The following is a 19650-nucleotide window of genomic DNA, read 5'->3' as shown; positions in this document are numbered from 1 at the left end:
TCACCATCTTTGCCCCACTGTCAGTGGCCTTTCCCCACTCCCAACAGGTGCCAGCTGTGGCGCCTGGGGAGGCTGTACAGCGTGCAGGAGACATCATAGCTGGGGAGCAGCGTGTTGACACTGCCAGACCCCACCTGCCCTGGGAGGCAGCTAGGATGTGTCCCCGTGATCCTGTACTGTCACTGGCATGAGGGAGCATTGGCTCCCCAGCAGCTCTCTTCCAGCCTTGCTACGTGCACCTACGTGCTGCAGTTCAGCCTGGCCCTCTGCTGTATTCCTGTTCTGTGTCTGCAGAGCTGCCCCGGCTGCAGCTCTGTCTGCACCGCTGCCCCAGTGCGGGAAGGCAGATCTTAAGCCAGATCAATGTTTTTCCTAAGGCCCTGTAGGGTTAAACCAATCGGACATGTGGCTGACCTTGGGTCACGAGATGGCTGAGGCGAGCGCTGCAGGGGCGTCGGCAGGGCTCCGTGCCTGTGGCAGGCTCAGGGATTTGCCTACCCGGGGGCTAGAACCCACCTCTCCTGAGGGGGTGAAAAGGATATGCGGCAGTGGCCTTCTGAGGTGTCTCCCCACCCTAGCCCCTGCCACACTGCTGGACCCTGCTCTCTGTCTGCCTCTTCTCTCTGCTCTGGCCCTCCATTGGTCCCTCAGTGAGTAAGGGTTTGGGGTGACTGGGCTTGCAAACGTGTAGGGGCTACCCCTTAGCTACTGTTGCAGCTCCCAACATGCACATGTAGACATGCACATTCCACACATATGTAGACTTGCACAAGCATGCGCGCAAGCAGGCACGCAAACACATACATCTGTGAGTACGTACACACAAGCACCCCCCCAAAACATACTCACACATAAACACAAATCCCTCTCCACACATGCAAACACAGATGGCCAAAGTTGTGCATTCACACACACGCTTACAGAAGCACAGATGCCCCCACGCATGCACACACAGAGCCCTCCCCCAGGCCCCCCACGCTGGGGGCTGTGCTGGGCGGGTTGATGGATTGTGCCACACACAGCTCAGCGCTGCTGGTCTATCGGCTGGGATCTCGGCCACACGGGCTAATCCAGTCCTGACATCACATTCCTCCACAGTGGGACTCCGGGGCGGTTAACCCTGCCGGGGCTGGGCCTGGGGCAGGAGAGGATGGGGACAATGCCGAGGCACAGACAGGGACCCCTGCCACCCCTGTGTGCTGGGCTGGATGGCAGCCACGCTGCTGCAGCACGCTGCACCCACTGCTGCGGGCTGGGCAGCCCTGGGGCTGTCGGAGCTGGTCGGGAGCAGGGAGCGTTCCTGGTGCAAGGCAGGAGCTGGGGTGGGGGGTCTGCCCTGTCGCAGGGTGTGGTGGGGTGCAGCCCGCCTCCTCCTCTTCTTGCAGCCAGGTCTCCTGTCAGTGCCTACGTCTGCGTCTCTCCCTCCTTCCCGCCGTCTCTGCTCCACCACCCATCAGCGCAGGCATCCCGACTGTCGTCCTGCGGTACAAGCTCGCTGCATCTCCTTTCCCTCTCTGCCTTTTGCGCCTTCTCCTGTGTCTCCTTCCCTCCCCCGCCCCTGCCCCGTTCCCCAGTGTCCTCAGGAAACTGGAGCCAGATGACAGATTTTAGATGTGTTTGCAGGAAATAGAAGGCAAGAAGCTGGGGGGGAGGGGGATGGCCAGTCCTGACCCCCTCTTGTGCTGCGTTTCGGACTCTGGAGCCAGCCCTGCTTCAACTGCTCCTGCCGCTGGCTGCGCTCCTTGTTTTCTTGGCAGAGAGGAGGAGGAATGTGTTTCAGTTTGAGTTTCTTGGCAGGAGGAGACCGAGGGAAGATTCCCCTCAATCCGGGCTGCGCCTGGCTCTCAAATTTATGCCCATAGGCTGCGACTTGGGTGGGCCGCGGCGGTGTGCGGCAGGCAGGGGAGGCGAGCGCGGCGGTGGGGAGCCGCGGGCCAGTTCCCATTGGCTCCCTGAGTCCCCGGCCCCCTCCAGCTTCCCCTGCTCAGGGGGCCACCAGGGTCTGGGGAGCCCCTGCGGACCCCATGGGCTGGGGGGAGCATCCTGCAGCTGGGCCCTGGGGGCCCTGGGCACTTTCTGCCTTGCATAGCCACCCCCCCATCCTGGTGCTCAGCAGGGGGAACGTGTGGGATCGGAGAGAGCCATGTCACTGCTGTCATGCTTGCCTGGCACCCGCCTGCCTCCAGGCTGCCCCAGTGGGGACACCCAGCCCTTGCCAGTCTGGGTCTGCTCGCCGAACTCCTCCCCTCTGCCTGGACCCAGGAAGGAGAGGCTGTCCTGGCACAGCGGGACACTGACCCTCCTGCTGTACCTAGGTGGCCAGGGACTGGGGGTGGTGGGGACCAAAGCCCCACTGAGCTGCTCCCAGTCCTGCATAGTGGGTGCTGGAGGGGGCACAGGAGGGGATACCACCCCAGGCAGGGAGATGGTGCGCAAGGCTGGGGAGTCGTGAGGCAGGGGTAATGCGCCTTGTGGTACATGCCTGTGTGTTCCCCATGTGTGGTGGTATGCTGTGCATGCGTGTGTGCTCTGTGTGCCCACATGTGCTCCATGCATGTTTATGTAAACCTGTGCATATGCATGTGTTGCGTGCATGTGTGCTGTATGCATGCACATGCAGCTTTGCATGTGTTCCACTGGACATAGGTGTTCTCTGGTGTGCATAAGTGTGTGTGCACGCTGCATGTTACACAGGTGCTGTGTGCGTGCACGTGGAGTTTGTGTGGTGGTCACTCTGCAGGTCTGTGTACGTGTGCTCTGTGAATATATGTGTGTGCAGGGATATAGCAGGTGGTGGGCATGGCAGGAGCTGACACAGCTGTGCATAGCAAGGTGAACGGGGCTAACAGTCGGCAAGGTAGAGGGGACATCACAAAGGCTATGGGTAAATTAGCCCTTTTCCTGGAAGCGGTAGATGCCCCACAGATGGTGCCCCACCTGCTTGGAACTCAGGGCAGCAGGGCAGCAAGTCCCCAGTCCAGGTCGGGGCGGGGAGCTGTAGGCTGGTGGGAGCCAGCTAGGCCCAAGGCAGAGCCCATCGTCGCATTGCTACTGCAGCAAGTGGGTGTACCTGTCTGGACAGGCACGGCCCCGCTCCCCTTTGGGCTGGGGTGGCCGCATATGGTTACCGCACTGCATGGTAGCAACCTGCCTGCTGTCCTATAGAGCAAGGAGCTCGTGGGCTAAGACTGTGGGTCTGGGGCAGCCTGGGGGAGCTCAGGTAATGGTTCTCGGGAGGGGGAGACAGGGGGCTTTGGCTTTGCTGAACTCTAACATCCCCCATTATCTCCCAGCTGCACATGTGCCTCTCCAGATATGTGCAAATGTATGTTCGTGCATCCGTGTGTGTGTGCCTGCGCACATGTGAATAGTTGTGTGCACAAAGGGCTGGGAGAGGTGCTGTTGTTGCCTCCTGTGGTAAACAAACTTCTGTGAGGGACTTGCAAACCCTATCTTCCTTAGATGTTGTGGCTGGGGTAGGGGGCAGATGGAAGGCTTCCCCCCTGGAGCTAATCCCCCAATCTTTGCTGCAAGGCCCAGGTCCAGCAGGCAGGTAAGAGGCCTCTCCTCTGCCCCCCCCCCCTCCCCCCCCCGTTTCCTACTCATCTCTCTTTCCCTTGCCTGCCTACCCCAGCGCCACCACCTTCCCGGGTACCTCCCTCCCCCTTTGCCTGCCCTGCTGCCCCCCCCCTCCATTCTTCCTCTCTGACACTCTCACAAAGCCCCGAGACAAGCTTTCAAAGGGGCAACTCATGCGGAAGAATTGCTGCCCCCCTCACCCCCCCCGTGCTCCAAATGCAACCCAGAACTTTCCCAGCGGGGTGAGGGGCTCCCACTCCCCCAGACCCCTTGTTTGGGGCGATTCCCTTGGTATCTCAAAGAGGGAGGCTGAGGGGGCAGGAGGACTTGTTCCCAGCACCACCCACACGTGCCTCTCTCTCACCCTGCGGTTGTTTCTCCTTCCAGAGCCTCTGTCCTTCGTGTAAGCCCTCAGGGGTCTTGGGGCAGGGCAGTGACCATGGGTGGCGATGGAGCTGCGGGCCAGGACCTGGGTGCAGAGGCCGAAGGCACAGTCACGGTCGGAGATCTGACCATGGGCAGTGCCAGGCAGAGTGGCAGGTGCAAATGAGACCCAAGCACAGGGCAGGAACCTGCAGGCAGGGATGCGATAGTGGGCTGGGCTGAGCCCTGTGGGCAGGGGTGCGATGTGTGGGCGGGACAGGGCAGGGTTTTGACCTGCAGGCAGGGTGGGGACCCATGGGCAAGGCAGGGCTGGGTGGGACCTGCAGATGCTGCAAGGACCCACGAGGAGGGCAGAGCAGGGTGCCGGCTCGGGTCCTTTGACCAAGAATGGCTCTAACTGTCTGTGCCTTAGTTTCCCCTTTCATCAGTTAGGGCTCGCAACTTTTACATCTACGTCTGTGCTTGAGTGTGAATGTTTGTGTGGGTGTCTGGGTGCACATGTGTGTATTTCATTCCCTTTACAACAGATGCTGCAGTGGGCTTGGAACTCCTGCTAGGACAGGACCCTCTTAGTACAGCGCCAAGCACGAGGGCACCTTGCTAAGTCAGTATCCAGGGTTGTTTGTGATGGGTGACCACAGGGTGCCCTGCAGCAGTGTCACTGCTTGTGCCAAGCTATCAGAGGTGACCTTGAACTGGGCAGTGGTCTGATCTGTACTGCAGTCTTGTGTTTAGGGTCTGTTAACTCCCCCGTGCTTGTGCCACAAGGGGCCTGGGGGCCTGCCAGGCACTGGGGGCATGGCGACAGACATACTTGCTTTGGAGGGGATGGCGGACGGCCTCTGTGTTTGGCCAGGTGGCTGTGGTGACACAGAGCTGCCGTGGCTTCTACCTCCTGCCCCCACCCAGCCTGCCAGAAGCATGCAGTTTTCCACATGGTTTGTCTCTGCAATGTCAGCAAGGGAGGAGAGAGATGTGGGGGGGCTGCACCCTGGCTCTGCAGACATCTCTTGCACCAGCCCCTTCTCCCTTCCAGGTACATACGGGCCTGTGCCCCAGGCGGGGAATGGCCCCTGGCTCCGGGGAGAACGTGGGAGCCCTTAGGGCAGGGGGCGCCACCCTGATGGGATGGGAGCACCAGGATGTGTATGTGTGGGAGTGGGCAAGGGAAAATGCCAGGGGCCACCATGGCAGGGCCGGGGGTCCCCAAAGTTTTTGAGTATGCGGAGATGTTCGTCAGTGGTTGCTGCTGAGTCAGATGCCCTCTAGCCCTGTTCCTCTGCCTAGGACCCTTGTTGTTCGTGTCTCTGCCCCAAAATGGGGGAGACAGGGTTTCCCCCTTTGTTACCTGCCCTTCCCGCCTTGGCAGTGCCCCGGGACTTTCCTTTGCCGTGGGCTCGGGGCAGAGGCCTCTGGGGGGGGCTGCCGTGAAGTGGCAGCTCAGAGGTGGCCAGGACAGAGGGTTGTGGTGCGGGGCCACGGCGGGGGTTTCGGGCCGTGGGCAGGGCGGGGGTGGACGGGGGATGTGGGGAGGCGCAGGGCGGGGTCCCTGGGAGAACCTCCGTCCCCGGGGGGGCTCCGGCCGCGGCGGGGGACGGCCCGGGCGGTCCCGGGGCCCGCGGCTGCGCTGTGCTGCGGCGCCCCCTGGCGGTCACGGGACAGCGCCGGCCGCCGCCGCGCGCGGGGGCCCGGAGGGCACGGGGCTCGCGGGCGGGGACGCCAGCCCACCCTTGTGTTCCTCAGGCCCCGACCGGCTCCAGCCCCTCGGCGAGGATCAGATGTGCTCCTGAGCCTGGCCAGGCCCTGCCACGACATGTTCAACCCCGTCAGTCCCCCGGCCACCGGCTATGCTGAGCACTGCTGCCTGCGCCCGCCCCACGGACCAGCCCCGGGTGCCCCGGGGCCACCAGGTCGGTCGTAGTCCCCTCGTCCTGGCCAGTACCTGGGCCTGAGCAGTGCCTGGCATGGGCGCGAGGGGCACCCGACTTCAGATTCAGTCCTTGGGTTCAGGGATGCTCTGGGGATTTCCTCTCCCCCTTGTGCCACCCACCCTAATATGTCTTCCTATCTTTCTCCTCCCCTCTGCCAGGACTTGATTTCCCCTTATGCCATCAGTCAAACCTCATGAGCAGTCACCGTGGTTATGGGTTGGTGCCAGGAACCGATCACCTAGGCAGTGGTGATGGTAAGTCTCCAGTCTTGGGAGGGCATGGGGCAGGTAGGGGCTCTACAAGGGGTTTAGGCATCTCCTGGGGATTGTGTTGACTGTGTCAGGAGTGTAGGTGTGTGTGCTGAGGGGGTTGGGCAGTGCTGGGGACAGTGATGCCTGTGATGAGGGAGGAGACTGCTGGGGCTTCAGGTATCTTTCCTGGAACAGTGATGCCTATGTGAACAGGAGGACTTGTGTTGGCTGTGGCCAAGGGGATCAGGCACTTTTCCTGGGATGATATCAGCTGTAGCAGGGAGTACGCGTGTGTCAAGGGGTTCAGGTACCCCCTAGGAACATTCATGGCTGTGGTAGGGAGGGGTGACATTTTTGAGCCTTGCCACAGTCCAAAGCCAGCAACAAGTATAAACTGGGAGACGAGTAGCTGGATAGCAGCCCTGCGGAAAGGGATCTGTGGGTGCTGGTCAGCAGCAGGCTCGATAGGAGCCAGCAGTGTGCCCTGGCATCCAAGAGGGCAGACTGCATCAAACACAGTATAGCCAGCCAGTCAAGAGAGGTGATTATCCCGCTGTATTCAGCGTTGGTGTGGCCTCACCTTGAATACTGTGTGCAGTTCTGGGCTCCATCATTTAAGAAGGATGTGAAGGTACTCGAATGTGTCCAGAGGAGGGCAACAAAGCTGGTGAAGGGGCTGGAAGGCATGTCCTACGAGGAGTGGCTAAGGACTTTGGGTATGTCTAGTTTGGAGAAAAGGAGGCTGAGGGGTGACCTCATGGCTCTCTGCAGCTTCCTGAGGAGGGGAAGTGGAGAGGGAGGTGCTGAGCTCTTCTCCCTGGGATCCAGTGATAGGATGCATGAGAATGGCTCAAAGCTGTGCCAGGGGAGGTTTAGACTGGACATTAGGAAGTATTTCTTTACTGAGAGGGTGGTCAAACACTGGAACGGGCTTCCTCGAGAGGTGGTCGATGCCCCAAGCCTGTCAGTGTTTAAGAGACATTTGGACAGTGCCCTTAATAACATGCTTTAACTTTTGGTCAGCCCCAAATTGGTCAGGCACTTGGACTAGATGTTCATTGTAGGTCCCTTCCAACTGAAATGATTCGATTCGATTCGATTCGATTCGATTCTATTCTATTCTATTCTATTCTATTCTATTCTATTCTATTCTATTCTAAATCAGAAGCTAACCGGCACACTCGGGGTACTCCTCCAGGCTCCAAAGCATCAGGCTTGTGTCCTTGGGGGTTTCTTCAGCCTCCTAGGACCCATGCTGAGAGGAGTGCCCCCCACTCTCTGCTGCCATCCCAGGCTCACGGTTCTCAACGCCCCGTGGTGCAGGCAAACTGGGCAAGAAGCGGGCACTGTCCATCTCACCCCTGTCAGACTCTAGCATTGACCTGCAGACGGTAATCCGCACCTCACCCAACTCCCTCGTTGCGTTCATCAACTCCCGCTGCGCCTCTGCCAGTGGCTCCTATGGCCACCTCTCCATCAGCACCATCAGGTGGGCACCAGATTTCAGCCCTGCTGGCATGCATGCAGCATGTCAGTCTGGGAGCCTGAATGCCGATTCCCAACTTGGGGAGTGCCTGAGTGAGGGCTAGGGAAGGTGGGAGCAGAGTGGGATGGTGGATTAGGGAAGGAGTGTCTGGGTGTTCAGACATCTGGGATCCCTGGCTCAGAAGAGCTAAATTTATGTCCTCTGATAGTGTCATCTGCTCATCCCTCTTGCTCTTTGCAGTCCATCACTGGGGTACCAGAGTCCACCGGGTCAGCAGAAGGGCCAAGGCCACCTGTACAGCCACCCCCCATGTAGCTCCCACGAACACCTGTCCACCCGCCCAGGGCTCCTGCACCATACTCCAGCTCGTGGGACCCTCAAACACTGTCAGGTAAGGGGGCCTTGCATCCATATAAACGGTGCATGCCATATAAGCGATGGTCCAATGGGCATCTCGGTGCTGACTGCTTTCCGTGTTCCCCCTGCCCCGGTAGCAGCTAAAGGTGGAGTGGAGCCTGAGCAGCCCTCTGACTGTAAAATACCCAGAGGAGAGATCCGAGGGCGACATCTCCAGTCCAGCTTCCACAGGCACCCAGGTACTCCCCAGGCCTTGAGAGCCCCCCACTTCCCCAGGGCTCTACACTCGTCCCTGGCACTACTGCCAGTAACTGGGAGTACGAAGGGTCATACCTGGGAGTGCTCATCTGGCTGTGCTCCCCCAGGACCCCTTGCTGGGGATGCTCGATGTTCGGGAAGATCTGGAGAAGGAGGATGGGAAACCTGAGGCTGAGACTGTGTATGAAACCAATTGCTACTGGGACGGCTGTGCCAAGGAGTTCGATACGCAGGAGCAGCTGGTGCATGTGAGTTAGGTCCTGCCTGGGTACACCCAGTCCCAGAACCTGCCCTCAGGCTGCTGACTGACATCCGCCTGTGTCAACCCATGACTCCTACTCTTAAGACTGTCCTATACTGGGCTGCTCTCCTCCCCCCCCGCCCTGAGAACTCACCACACAGGTCCACCATGTTGGAAGTTGCTCCTAGGAAGGGAGGGACATGCATTCTCCACTTCTTGTGGGCAAGTTCTTCATGACCCTCCCAATACCATGTCCCTAGGGGTTCACCCAGTCTGGCCTTCCTCACCCCTGGGGCAGCTCTCCTGAACCACTGGTACATCCAGACTTCCTCCTTTGCTCTTTGTCTCCCTCCAGACACTCCAACTCTCATATATCCCCTGGACCACCCCTCAGACCACCTTGACCCTTATGTCTTCTCTTGGTTCTCCCAAAATAGCCCCCAGCCATCTCCTGTATCCCCTGCCTCCCCCTGACACCATCTGAGCACCAAAGACACCATCTTTCCCCTAACTTCTGGTGTCTCCACCCATCATCCCAGTCCCTCTGTGCCCATTTGTCCCATGATACTCTCTTCACACACCTGTATCTGCCTGACCCTTGGCACCCTCCCCAATGCCACCAGTGATGCCCCTCTCTCCTCAGCACATCAACAATGAGCATATCCATGGGGAGAAGAAGGAGTTTGTGTGCCACTGGACAGCATGTTCCAGGGAGCAGAGGCCCTTCAAGGCTCAGTACATGTTGGTGGTGCACATGCGACGTCACACAGGCGAGAAACCTCACAAATGCACGGTGAGCTGGCATGAGCCTTTGCAAAGCCTTGGCTAAGTGTGGTGCCTTGCACCAGGCAGAGCTCAGGGCAGGGTGCAAGCTGGCCCGTCGGGTATATGGCAGTGAGGGGGACGTGTGGTGGGGAAAATGAAGTGGGACAGACAAGGTGGTCAGGAGCATGGTAGTGCATGATAGAGTGGGGTTCATGTGTGGCAGACCAGAGCCTGTGTGACCAATGGCATGGCAGAGATGCACATGAGGTAAAGAGGTATGTAGCAGGCTGGCTACAGCACGGCCATGTGGCCAGTGCATAGTCAGGTGGCATGACATAGGCTGAAAGGGTAAAGGGCTGTGCAGTGGTGTGAGGACATGCACCTGAAGGAGGGCAGCTGTGTTGTGCGTTGGTTGGGAGGTGTGATGCGTGTGCCATGGCAAGTGTGGGGGTGATGTGGTACAGGGTCTGTTGAAGGTGTGTGGCATGTCTCACCCTGCTTGCCTGCACAGTTCGAGGGCTGTAACAAAGCCTACTCACGTCTGGAGAACCTCAAGACGCATCTGCGCTCACACACGGGTGAAAAACCCTACGTGTGTGAACACGAGGGTTGCAACAAGGCCTTCTCCAATGCTTCTGACCGGGCCAAGCATCAAAACCGCACTCACTCCAATGAGGTACAGACCCATCAGGGGCTCTTTGCACCCCTTTGGGCTCCCCGTATGCCTCCTGGTTAGTCCTGTACTCTGAAAACTCCCTGCATCCCTGTTTTTTTTCCTGTGTGCCCCAACTCCCTCCTTGCCTGCTCTAATAAAGTATGGCCCCCTGCTCCCTTCCTCGGTCACCTGCATTCCCACCAGGGTCCCTTTACCCTCAGCCCCACTCCTGTGGAGCACCATCTTTGCATTCTTCCTCCAGCTCCCTATGACCTCCTCCAAGGCCCTGCTGTGGCACCTAACATGCCGCCTCCAAGGGGACTCAGCCTCTTTGATCCCTTCCCACCCTCAGTTCCCTCAGTTCTTGGGCCTGCTCAAGAGGGAGGGGAGGGGGATTTATTTCATGCCCAGCTGGTACTTTGTTGGGAGGGGTCTCTAGTTGGAGCTAACACCCTCCCTCCACCGTGCCTACCTTTTTTCCCTGACAGAAGCCCTATGTGTGCAAGATTCCAGGCTGCACCAAGCGCTACACAGACCCCAGTTCCCTGCGCAAACACGTGAAGACGGTGCACGGCCCTGATGCCCATGTCACCAAGAAGCACCGAGGGGATGTGGTGCCAGGCCGTGCACTGCCCACCCCCAGCGGCCCCTCAGACATGAAGCAGGAGAAAGACACAAATGTCCCCACTGAGACCCAGAAGGATGACAGCAAACTCTTGGTGCCTGACTTGGCCTTGGTAAGGAGCTGGGGATGTGATGACAGAGGGAGGCCCGGCCAGGCCTGTCGGAGGAGTCAGTTTGCATGGTAGGGGAGTCATCTCCACATCTGGCAGGGTGCCGGCTCGCAGGTTGCATTAAGTGTGTAGTGGATATCTCACCCCCTTTTCCTTGGTTAATGTTTTGGGTACCCCCTAGAAGCCGCAGCCCAGCCCAGGTGGGCAGTCGTCATGCAGCAGTGACCACTCCCCGCTCGGCAGCACCACCAACAATGACAGTGGGGTGGAGATGGCGGGCAACGCAGGTGGGAGCTACGAGGATCTGTCCACACTGGAGGATGTGGTGCCCGGTGAGCCCATGGGCACGTCAGGGCTGATGGCCCTCCACAAGCTAGAAAATCTTCGCATTGACAAACTGAAGCAGATGAGGAAGCCGTCAGCTACCAAGGGCCTGAATCTGCCAGCCATCCCTGGAGCCGGTGAGACTGTGGTTCCCTCCCACACGGATGCAGGGCTGGTCCCATGGGCACTGTCAAGGGAGGTCTGGCTTGCAGCCAGAGAGGTTTCCACACCTTCCTTTCGCTAGTGGTGTCCCATCTTTGGACTCGATGATCTTAAAGGTCTTTTCCAACCTAAATGATTCTAAACGATCTTCTGCCCCCTCTTTGTTGCCACCACTTGAATCTGCTTCCTGTCCTAGCAGGCACTAATCACGGAAGAGGCCACATCCTGGTACCGGAGGTGGCTGCCTGTTCCTCCTCTGACCACTGGTGCCATGCTGTGTCCTGAGTGCCCTGGTGTAACTCCTCCTTTTCTTTCCTCAGGCCTGCCTGGGGAGCTGCCTGGGATCTCCGTGCTGCCGCCAGCTGCCTCACACCGTCGTGTTGTGGAGCTGTCAGCAGCAGAGATGGGCATGCCACTGAACGAGCGCCGGAGCAGCGCCACCAGTACTGTAAGCTCAGCCTACACTGTGAGCCGGCGCTCATCCCTGGTGTCCCCGTACCTGGCTGCGCCATGTCTGGGTGGTGAGGCAGGGGCAATGCCCAGCAGGGGAGGCCTGGCAGACAGCTATGACCCCATCTCTCCGGACGAGTCGCAACGCTCCAGTGATGCCAACCACTGTGGAGGGCTGCCAGGTGTGGGCAGCCTTACCCCGGCCCAGCGCTACCGTCTCAAGGCCAAATATGCTGCAGCCACAGGTGGCCCACCCCCAACCCCACTGCCCAACATGGAGCGGGTGGGCATGGGTGGCCACAGCAGCTTACCTGGGGACTACCTCGGGCCAGCCGAACCTCGCTTCCTTGCGAATGGTTTGCTGCGAAGGCACAGTTCCAATGACTACCCTAGCTACGCAGGCAGTGTTCCCGCTCACGTGGTGCCTCGAAATGGTGTGCGGCGGGCCAGTGACCCTGCCCGGACCATGGCCAACCCTCATGCTGTGCCCAAGGTGCATCGTTTTAAGAGCATGGGTAATGTGAATGTGCCAGGAGTGGGCAGAACTGCTCTGCAGCCCTTGGGTGGTTCTGATGCCAACCTTCAGCGCCATGTCTTCTCCCCACGCCCACCCAGCATCAGTGAAAATGTCTTCCTGGAGAGCGTGAGCATAGAGGGCCCTGGCCCAGGCACAGAGTCTGGCTTGCTAGAGATGGAACAGTACTTGAACTACCCTGAGGAAACCTTCCCATGCCAGGGGACGGGTGTGGAGCTCCAGTGTGAAGGCCTCTATGGCAGTGCTCACCGGACCGCAGCGGGTATGCAGCTGAACCCAGGAGGGCATGGGGACATGGAGGAGGGGTTGCTTCAGTCCGAATTCTCCCTCCCTCAGTGCCAGATGAACCAGCACTTCATGAGTATGCATGCTAGCACCGGGACCATGCCAGCTCCTTGGGATGAACCTCCCCAAGGCAATTTGGAGATGAGTTCTGGGCAGTCAAGTGTCACTGCCTCTGCTGCTGCCATGTCTGGGCCACACTGTCACCATCAAAGTACTGAGTACCCACTACCCAGTTCTTGCAGGCAGCAACCCAAACTTGCGAGCTCATGCCAGGACAGTGGATTTTCTGGGGGGCACCGGCTTAACCGACTACAGATCAAATCTGAGCAGCGTCACCCAACACCTGCCCCAGCACTTGCTCCCTGCCAGAATGCCAAGCTTGCTGGGCCCATGCAGCCTCCTGCATCATTTGGCCAAGCCATGAATGTAGGGCCTGGTGGTTACCAGTCCGAGGAACAAGCACCTGCCAGTTACATGGGCATGTTGAGCCTGGGTGCCAGAAGATCCCAGACCCCCACCATGCAGACCAAAGAAGTGATGGTCCGTAGCTATGTGCAGGCCCAGCAGGCTCTGATGTGGGGAGACCAACTAGCCTTCAAGGGAGGGGAGGCTGGCATGGGGCTGGGCAGTGAACCTGGGCAGTGCCAAGCCATGCAAGCACCACTGTACCTCAGCCCCAAGTACTCTGGTTACCAAGCCAAACCAGATCACCTACAGGGTCTGGCAGAAACCCAACACCTCCTAAATGCCCCATGCTTCAACCCAGAGATGGTGCCACACCCACCTGGTGGCCCTAAACCACCTGGTCACCAAAACAATCTGAACTATGCAGGCAACCTGGCTCAGCCAAGTCATTCCTATGAGGGAGTGGAAGCCAGCTCCCGGCATGTACTTCGCTTGCCCCCTGCCCGCCTCACACCTGAGGGGCCCAGTAATGCCCTGCTGTATTACCCAGGCCAGGGCACACATGTGCAGGTGGGCAAAGGAGGGCATAAGCTGCTGGGCCAAATGGCAGCAAGCTGTGGGGGTCCCGGGCATTATGGTGGCAGCTTGGAAGGACTGAAAGGCAGCTCATATTACTACCTGGATTCGGGGGAGCAGGTGGCCAACAGCCTGGACTCCCTGGACCTGGAGAATACGCACCTTGACTTTGCTGCCATTGTGGAAGATCCAGAGACACCTGTGCTGCTGCCTGGGCCCCCAAGCCCTGCTGGTGGCCTCCTGCTTCCTGCATCTGGTGGTGCCAACATGGCTGTGGGTGACATGAGTTCCATGTTGAGCACTCTGGCAGGGGAGAGCCATTTCCTCAACTCCCTGTCCTAACTAGGAGGTACTAGCCATCAGGTGGGCATGTCTGCAACGAGGGAGGGCCAAACCACATTTGGGTAGAGGCTTCTCACATGCAGATTTATGCCTGGGGGGGTGGGGGGTGGGGGGGAGAAACACCCTGGAGTCTCCCCTTTTCCAGTTTGAGAGTGTCAGGCTCTGTCAGGGGAGGGACGTTGCTAGGTCCCAGACACAGCTGCTTCAGGTCACCTCTTGTGGGGGGAACCGAGCCCTTCCATTCCAGTGCCCGGAACCTTTCCCTGCCTCCCCTGACCCTCTGGACAACCTGACCCTCTGGACAAGGTGGCCCTGTGCACTCTTAATGTCGAAACCAAAGAGTTCCACCCTCCCCAACCCTGTGGGCAGGCCCCATGCCTATGTTCCCACTGCCCCCCCCCCCCCCCCCCTTGATTCCCAGTCTTTGTCAGGACGGCAATCACCCCTTGCTTGGCAAGCCTCCCCCCCCCCTTCCATCCTGCTCAAGGACGGAGAAGGGGGAGGCAACTCTCCACCACAGGGATGGTCGTGGGGGGCTTGGGGTGCCTGGCACTGCCTGTGTCGCTCTGTACATAGTGTCCATATGTGTATATCTCTCCTGTGGGTATTACCCCAGCCTTTCTTTTGTTGGAAAGAAACAGCAGTGCTTCCCCTCCCCATTAAACCCTTTCTCAGGGTAGTGTGAGCTGTGTGCCTTTTTATCCCTGCAGATGGGCTCCAAGCTGGACCCCTGTGCCAGGTGCTGTACAGGCCCCCCCCCCCTCCTCCCCCCTCCTTTCCCTCATCTGGGACCAAGACCCACTTGTGCCCGGCCCTGCAGAAGCACCCCCCCTGCCCTGGGCTGGGGATCTAGCCATAGCACATGCTGCACAGGCCAACCACACACTGATGCCCGCTGCAGGGGTGCGGGGAGGAAAGGGCAGTGCTGCCCCTGTGTTGGAGACCTGGCAGCATTGAACACATCACCGGCAGAAGCATGGCGAGACCCACACACGCCTGGAGGCATAGTCTCAAGGTACAGCTCAGTGCCTCTGGAGCTATGCCTGGATCTGAGGCTTTTCCTTCAGACCATCTTGGCATCTCTGGGAGCTACTCTGGGCTCTTCCTTAGGCATTGGGGTGCCATCTTGGCACCTCTGTGGCTGTTCTGAGTGCTGGGGACCCTTTGTAGGGTCTCCGGGACTGTTCTAGGTGTGTTTGGGGCTGCTCTGGGGCTTTTCTGGGGTCTCTGGGTGGCCTTTTGATGGCTCTGAGCTGCTACGTGTTCTCCAGTGTTATTTCTGAGGGCTGCTTTGCTGCTTCTGCAAGCTGGCTGGGCTTCCCAAGGCCCCTAAGGGCACACTCAGTGTCTTCAGGGCAGTGCTGGGCATTTCAAACCTATGAATTGGGTGGTTTAGGCCATCCTGGTGTCTCTGGGGATGCTCCAGTGCTCTTTCCAGGCTGTTACTACATTGCTGGGGCTGTTCTCCAGGTCTCTTGTGTGGATGTCTTTGTGCTGCTTGAGCTGTTCCAGGTGTGCTGAGGCTTTCCCAGTTATTCCAAGGCTCCTGCAGGTTCTCCAGAACCTCCAAGTCATGCTCAAGAGCATCTTTTCTGTGCCTGTTCTCAGACCGACTGGGGTTCTCTCAGGGTCCGAAGGTGTCCTGCCAGAGTCTTGGGGGCTTTCCAGGACTTTCCAGGTGCTGTGGGGTTTCTATGGCCGGGGTGGGTCCTCGGGGGTTGTGGGCTCTGGGCCTTTCCCGACCGCGGGGGCTTCCTCAGGGCCCTGAGGCCTATCCTGCCCTGCGGGGCTGCACCTCAGACCCGCGGGGAGCCTTCAGGCTCTGCAGGGCCTGCTCCCGCTCCTCCTCCGTGGCCTGCGGGTCTGTTTTCCGGGGGGTTACGAACCCGGCGTTTCCACGGCGACGGCTCAGCGTCAGCCCCGAACAAGCCGGTGGCGCCGCCCGCGCAGCGGCCGCCCGCGATCGCAAGCGGGCGGGGGAGGCCCCGCCCCTCCGCGCGGCATGCTGGGCGCCGCGCCCGCGCCCCGCCCCTCTCCGCTGGGCGGCCGCAGGCGCGCGGGCGGCTCCACCCGGCGCGGGGCTGCTGCGCCGCGGAGCTCCGCCGCGTTCTCCGCAGCGCCCCCTGCCGGCGCGGCGTCCCGGGGGTCGGCCGGTTGGAAAAGGGCTGGGGGCTGCGCCGCCGCCGTTGGGCGCCCCTCTCCGGGGCTGGGCAGCGCCGTGGGGGCGTTGATGGGGGTGGGGGTAAAGCCCCGAAGAAGCAGACACCAACACCCGGGGCAGAGCTGGTCCCAGCGGGCGGAGCGGTTCGGGGTGTAATGTACTGTAGCGGTGCTGGGTGTCCGTGGTGGGAGGGGCGATGTGGCTGAGCTGTGCCGCGGGGGACCGCAGCCCAAGGGAAGGGACGTGCTGTTGTGCCTGGGCTTGGGGGTCTTCTGGGGGCAAGCAGAAGTCTGTAACCCTGAAAAGGGAGGTGGGAGGCAGGTTGCGTTTATATGCAGCAGTAAGCGACCCTCTTCCTTTCCTTCTTGAGAAAGGAGTAAGAGAATTTTCACTGGTTGCTCTAGGCTTATTGTTCTTGGGAAGGGACGAAATACAGGATTCTCTGAGGTAGAACTGTAATCGTAAAAAGAAGATAACAAAAGAGAGGCAAAGTTCATAAAAAAAGCTGAGTTTGTGACCGTGGTCTGACGTGTGTTGATGGAGGTGTCCAGGCACACAGGAAGAGGCATGTGGGATGGATGGAGGGAGTGGGGGGAGTGTGTTGCGTTCCCGGCGAGATCCCTTCCTAGTGGTGCGCTGTTTTTTCCTTGCTGCTATTACAGTGCTTATGGTAGACCTGATGCAGCCTTGTCACTGGGTCTCTCCCCAGTAACGAAGCACATGTCTTGTGCTGAGGACTGAGTGAGGCTCAGCAGGGAAGAGCGAGTGCTGTCAGCAAGGCTCTGTGGGGCTAAACAAGTGTAACGCTTGGTGACATGGGCAGCAGGGTTGTGGATGTGTGGTGAGGGAACACTGATGGGTTGCAGACAGGAGGGCTGTGGTCAACGGGGAGGCTTTGGAGAAGCTGCCATGGAGGCAGAGCTGAGGGTGGGTAGGTGAAAGGAGACAGCTGTTGGGAGCACCTTCTGGGGACAGAGTCCGTGTAGAGCTATACTGAAGATAAGTAAGGTGAGAGCCTTACAGGAGAGAGGGCTTTGGAGTAGGTGGGGAGGGTATGCCTGACAGGATGGCTCTGGCCTTTTTTTTGCTCCTTTTTGCCATCTGTGGCACCCATCAGGCTTCATCTGTCTTGCCTATGGGGGTTCTGACTTCCAAGCTCTTATTTGCATTATTCCTGCTGCTTGAAATGCGTGATATGTGCATCACTGTGCCACTGCAACGGTCACCTCGTGAGCACCAGCTGAAATCACCAATCCCTTCTGCATGGATCAGATGTCTTGTCTTGCTCTCCATGCTGAAGCAGTGAGTGGTGTTCTTGTGTCATAGTTTTTCTTGCCAGCTGGCTTAGCTCTGGTTGTCTCAGATTTTGCTAGCTCTTCTTTGCATGGGGTCCATGCTTTCTGTGGCCTTCGGTGTGCCTTTCCATGTGCCCCAGAGCCCTCGGCGCGCCTTTCAGAGCAACCCAGACCTTGCACAGATTAGGTGCGTCTTCTGTTGTGTAAAGTGCTGCATCGTGGCATTCCAGGTTTGTAGGCCCTTCTGTCCATCTTTCTTACCACTGGTCATCTTTGTTTTGCTGGCTCTGTTCTCTAAGGCAGCACTCTCTGGTCCTTTCCCACCTGCCTGTACTGATGTCTCTACTGTGGTCGTCTTGGCCGAATTCTTTCAGTCTGGCCATCTTGATGACTGCCCTCTCAGCTCCGCTGGCCTTTCTCCAGTGGGAAGTACTTGCTGATCCATCTTGCCTAGTTGTCTCTCCTCGTGTTGTGCCATCTGCATCGTGATCTTCACGGCCTAGGTCTTTTGGGTTAGCCATCTTGCTGTGCCAGTACTGCTAATGATTTTCTAATGAGCAGCATTCTCTGGCCCTTCTTTTCCAGCAGAATACCTGTGCTACACTGTTGTGTGTTGTATGGTTTTTCTGGCTGGCATTCTCTTCTGTGCTTATTGTGTTCTTTTGATGGCCTATTCCTGAATCTAGCACAGACAGTTCAGGGATGTTCTTATGCTGCTTTGTGATTTTTGTTGTTGTTTTGTTTTATGCCTGGTCTGGGGTTGTCTTGCCTGTAGGGTTCCAGCTGTGGAAGCAAATAATGCTCGTGAATAATGCGTGGAGGAAGGAGGAAATAACTGGAAGGCACAGAGCGGAGGCAAGGAGCCAGGGTAGAGGCAGAAGAAGTTGCAGGATAGGGTGGCTGTCAGGGAAGTCATCAACATGTCGATTTGGGTTCAGAGAGTGTGTGTTGCGTGGTACTGGTGGGCTGTTTGGTTAATGGCCAATAAGGAGGTAAATGCCTGGCCCTTTCCTCACAGGTGCTGCAACTGACTGATGGTGGCACAGTGGTTTGGCTCGCAGCCCGGGGTGAGTTTCTTCTGGCTGGTGGTGGACCAGTGCCAGGGCAAGAGAGCTCCTCTGAGTTGCCTGGGGCACCTGCAATTCTCATGCCTGCTGATAATGATGCCACCCCAAGGTACCAGGGAAAGGGGAGATGGAACCACACAGCAATGGTACCAGACAGGGCAGGGTCTGCCTGGAGGACCTATTTGATCTTCCCTGGCTTTTCTTCTCACCTTCTGGTCTGAGGTTTCTCCCCAAAGTGTTTGGCTGCCTGTTGCAGATGCAGCCATGCTGCAGCTGCAGGGAGGCAGGTGTAAGCAGACTTACAGGTCCAGAGCCTGGGCTACGGCTTTGTCAGCTGTGTTGAGATGAGCGATGGCAACAAGGCCATCAGCACCCTGAAATGCCTCAGCTGCAGACCAAGATCATCAAGGTGCCAGACACCAGGGGCTCCCCTGGGGGGGAGATACAGGGTCTCTCAGGGGATGGATGCCAGGGAATCCTCGGGGGGCGGGTGTGGGGTGGGTGGATGCTGGGGTCCTTTGGGGGGGGGACACACCAGGAGGTCCCTTGCAGGGGAGGGGGGGTTGCAGATGCCTGGGTCCCTGAAGGGGGGCCCATGGGTGGGAGGTGGTTCTAGTGCCTGGGTCCCTGGGGCTGACTGCCCTCCCTCCCCCGCCAGGTGTCCTATGCCTGGCCTAGCTCGGTCTCCATCCACGATGCCAACCTCTACGTGAGTGGCCTCCCTAAGGACATAGGGCAGGAGATGGAGCAGCTCTTCTCCCAGTACGGCCACACCATCACCTCCCACATCCTCGTTGGCCAGGTCGCAGATGTGCCCAGATGCCTGGATCCCCTGTGGGGGAGGGGGGCTGCCCAGATGCCTGGGTCCCCAGTAGGGTCTATGGAGCGGGGGAATGGTTCCTGGATCCCATGGGTGGGCAGTGGTGTGTCTGGGGGGGGCATTCCTCAGACACCTGGGTCTCACAGGAGGGTCTGGGGGGGAAGATTTCCTGGATGCCCGGGTCCTGCGGATGTGCAGCGGAGTCTCAGGGCTCTGCCCACCAGACTCCCCATGCACAGGTGTCTGGTGGGGGCTGGGCTTCACCTGCATTGACAAGTGTGTGGAGGCGAGGAGGCCGTCTGGGTTCTGCATGGGCAGAAGCCGCTGGGTGCTGCGGAGTCCATCACTGTCAAGTTTGCCAACAGCCCCGGCCAGATTTGCCGACAGCTTTTCCCCTGCCAGTGCCAGCCTGCTGACAGCATTCCTCCTGCCCCCTTCCTGCTCCATCTCCCCATCCTCCTCCTTGCTGCGCTCCATCTCTCTCTCTCTCGACACCCTTGTGCATTTCCCTGTCCCTCTCTTGTTCCCAGTATCCTTTTTTTCTGGCTCTGTCCCACACCTCTTCTCTACCTCCCTCTGTCCTTTTT

General features: G+C 59.0%; 1 protein-coding gene across 1 annotated transcript; it reads left to right on the top strand.

Annotated features, from left to right (window-relative positions):
- Window positions 1-5762: 5762 nt before the first annotated feature.
- Window positions 5763-13879, top strand: GLI1 (GLI family zinc finger 1). The gene is made up of 11 exons (XM_072847242.1): window positions 5763-5873; window positions 6053-6148; window positions 7439-7634; window positions 7872-8022; window positions 8126-8227; window positions 8354-8494; window positions 9131-9280; window positions 9764-9928; window positions 10396-10644; window positions 10823-11102; window positions 11448-13879. Exons 1-11 carry the CDS (start codon window positions 5777-5779, stop codon window positions 13718-13720), a joined length of 3900 nt encoding a protein of 1299 aa, XP_072703343.1. The 5' UTR covers window positions 5763-5776; the 3' UTR covers window positions 13721-13879.
- Window positions 13880-19650: the final 5771 nt, after the last annotated feature.

Source organism: Ciconia boyciana, chromosome 27 (genome assembly GCF_034638445.1).
Source record: "Ciconia boyciana chromosome 27, ASM3463844v1, whole genome shotgun sequence".
Classification (NCBI taxonomy): domain Eukaryota; kingdom Metazoa; phylum Chordata; class Aves; order Ciconiiformes; family Ciconiidae; genus Ciconia; species Ciconia boyciana.
Note: the sequence above shows the minus strand (reverse complement) of the source record. Positions and strands in the feature narration are given on the sequence as shown.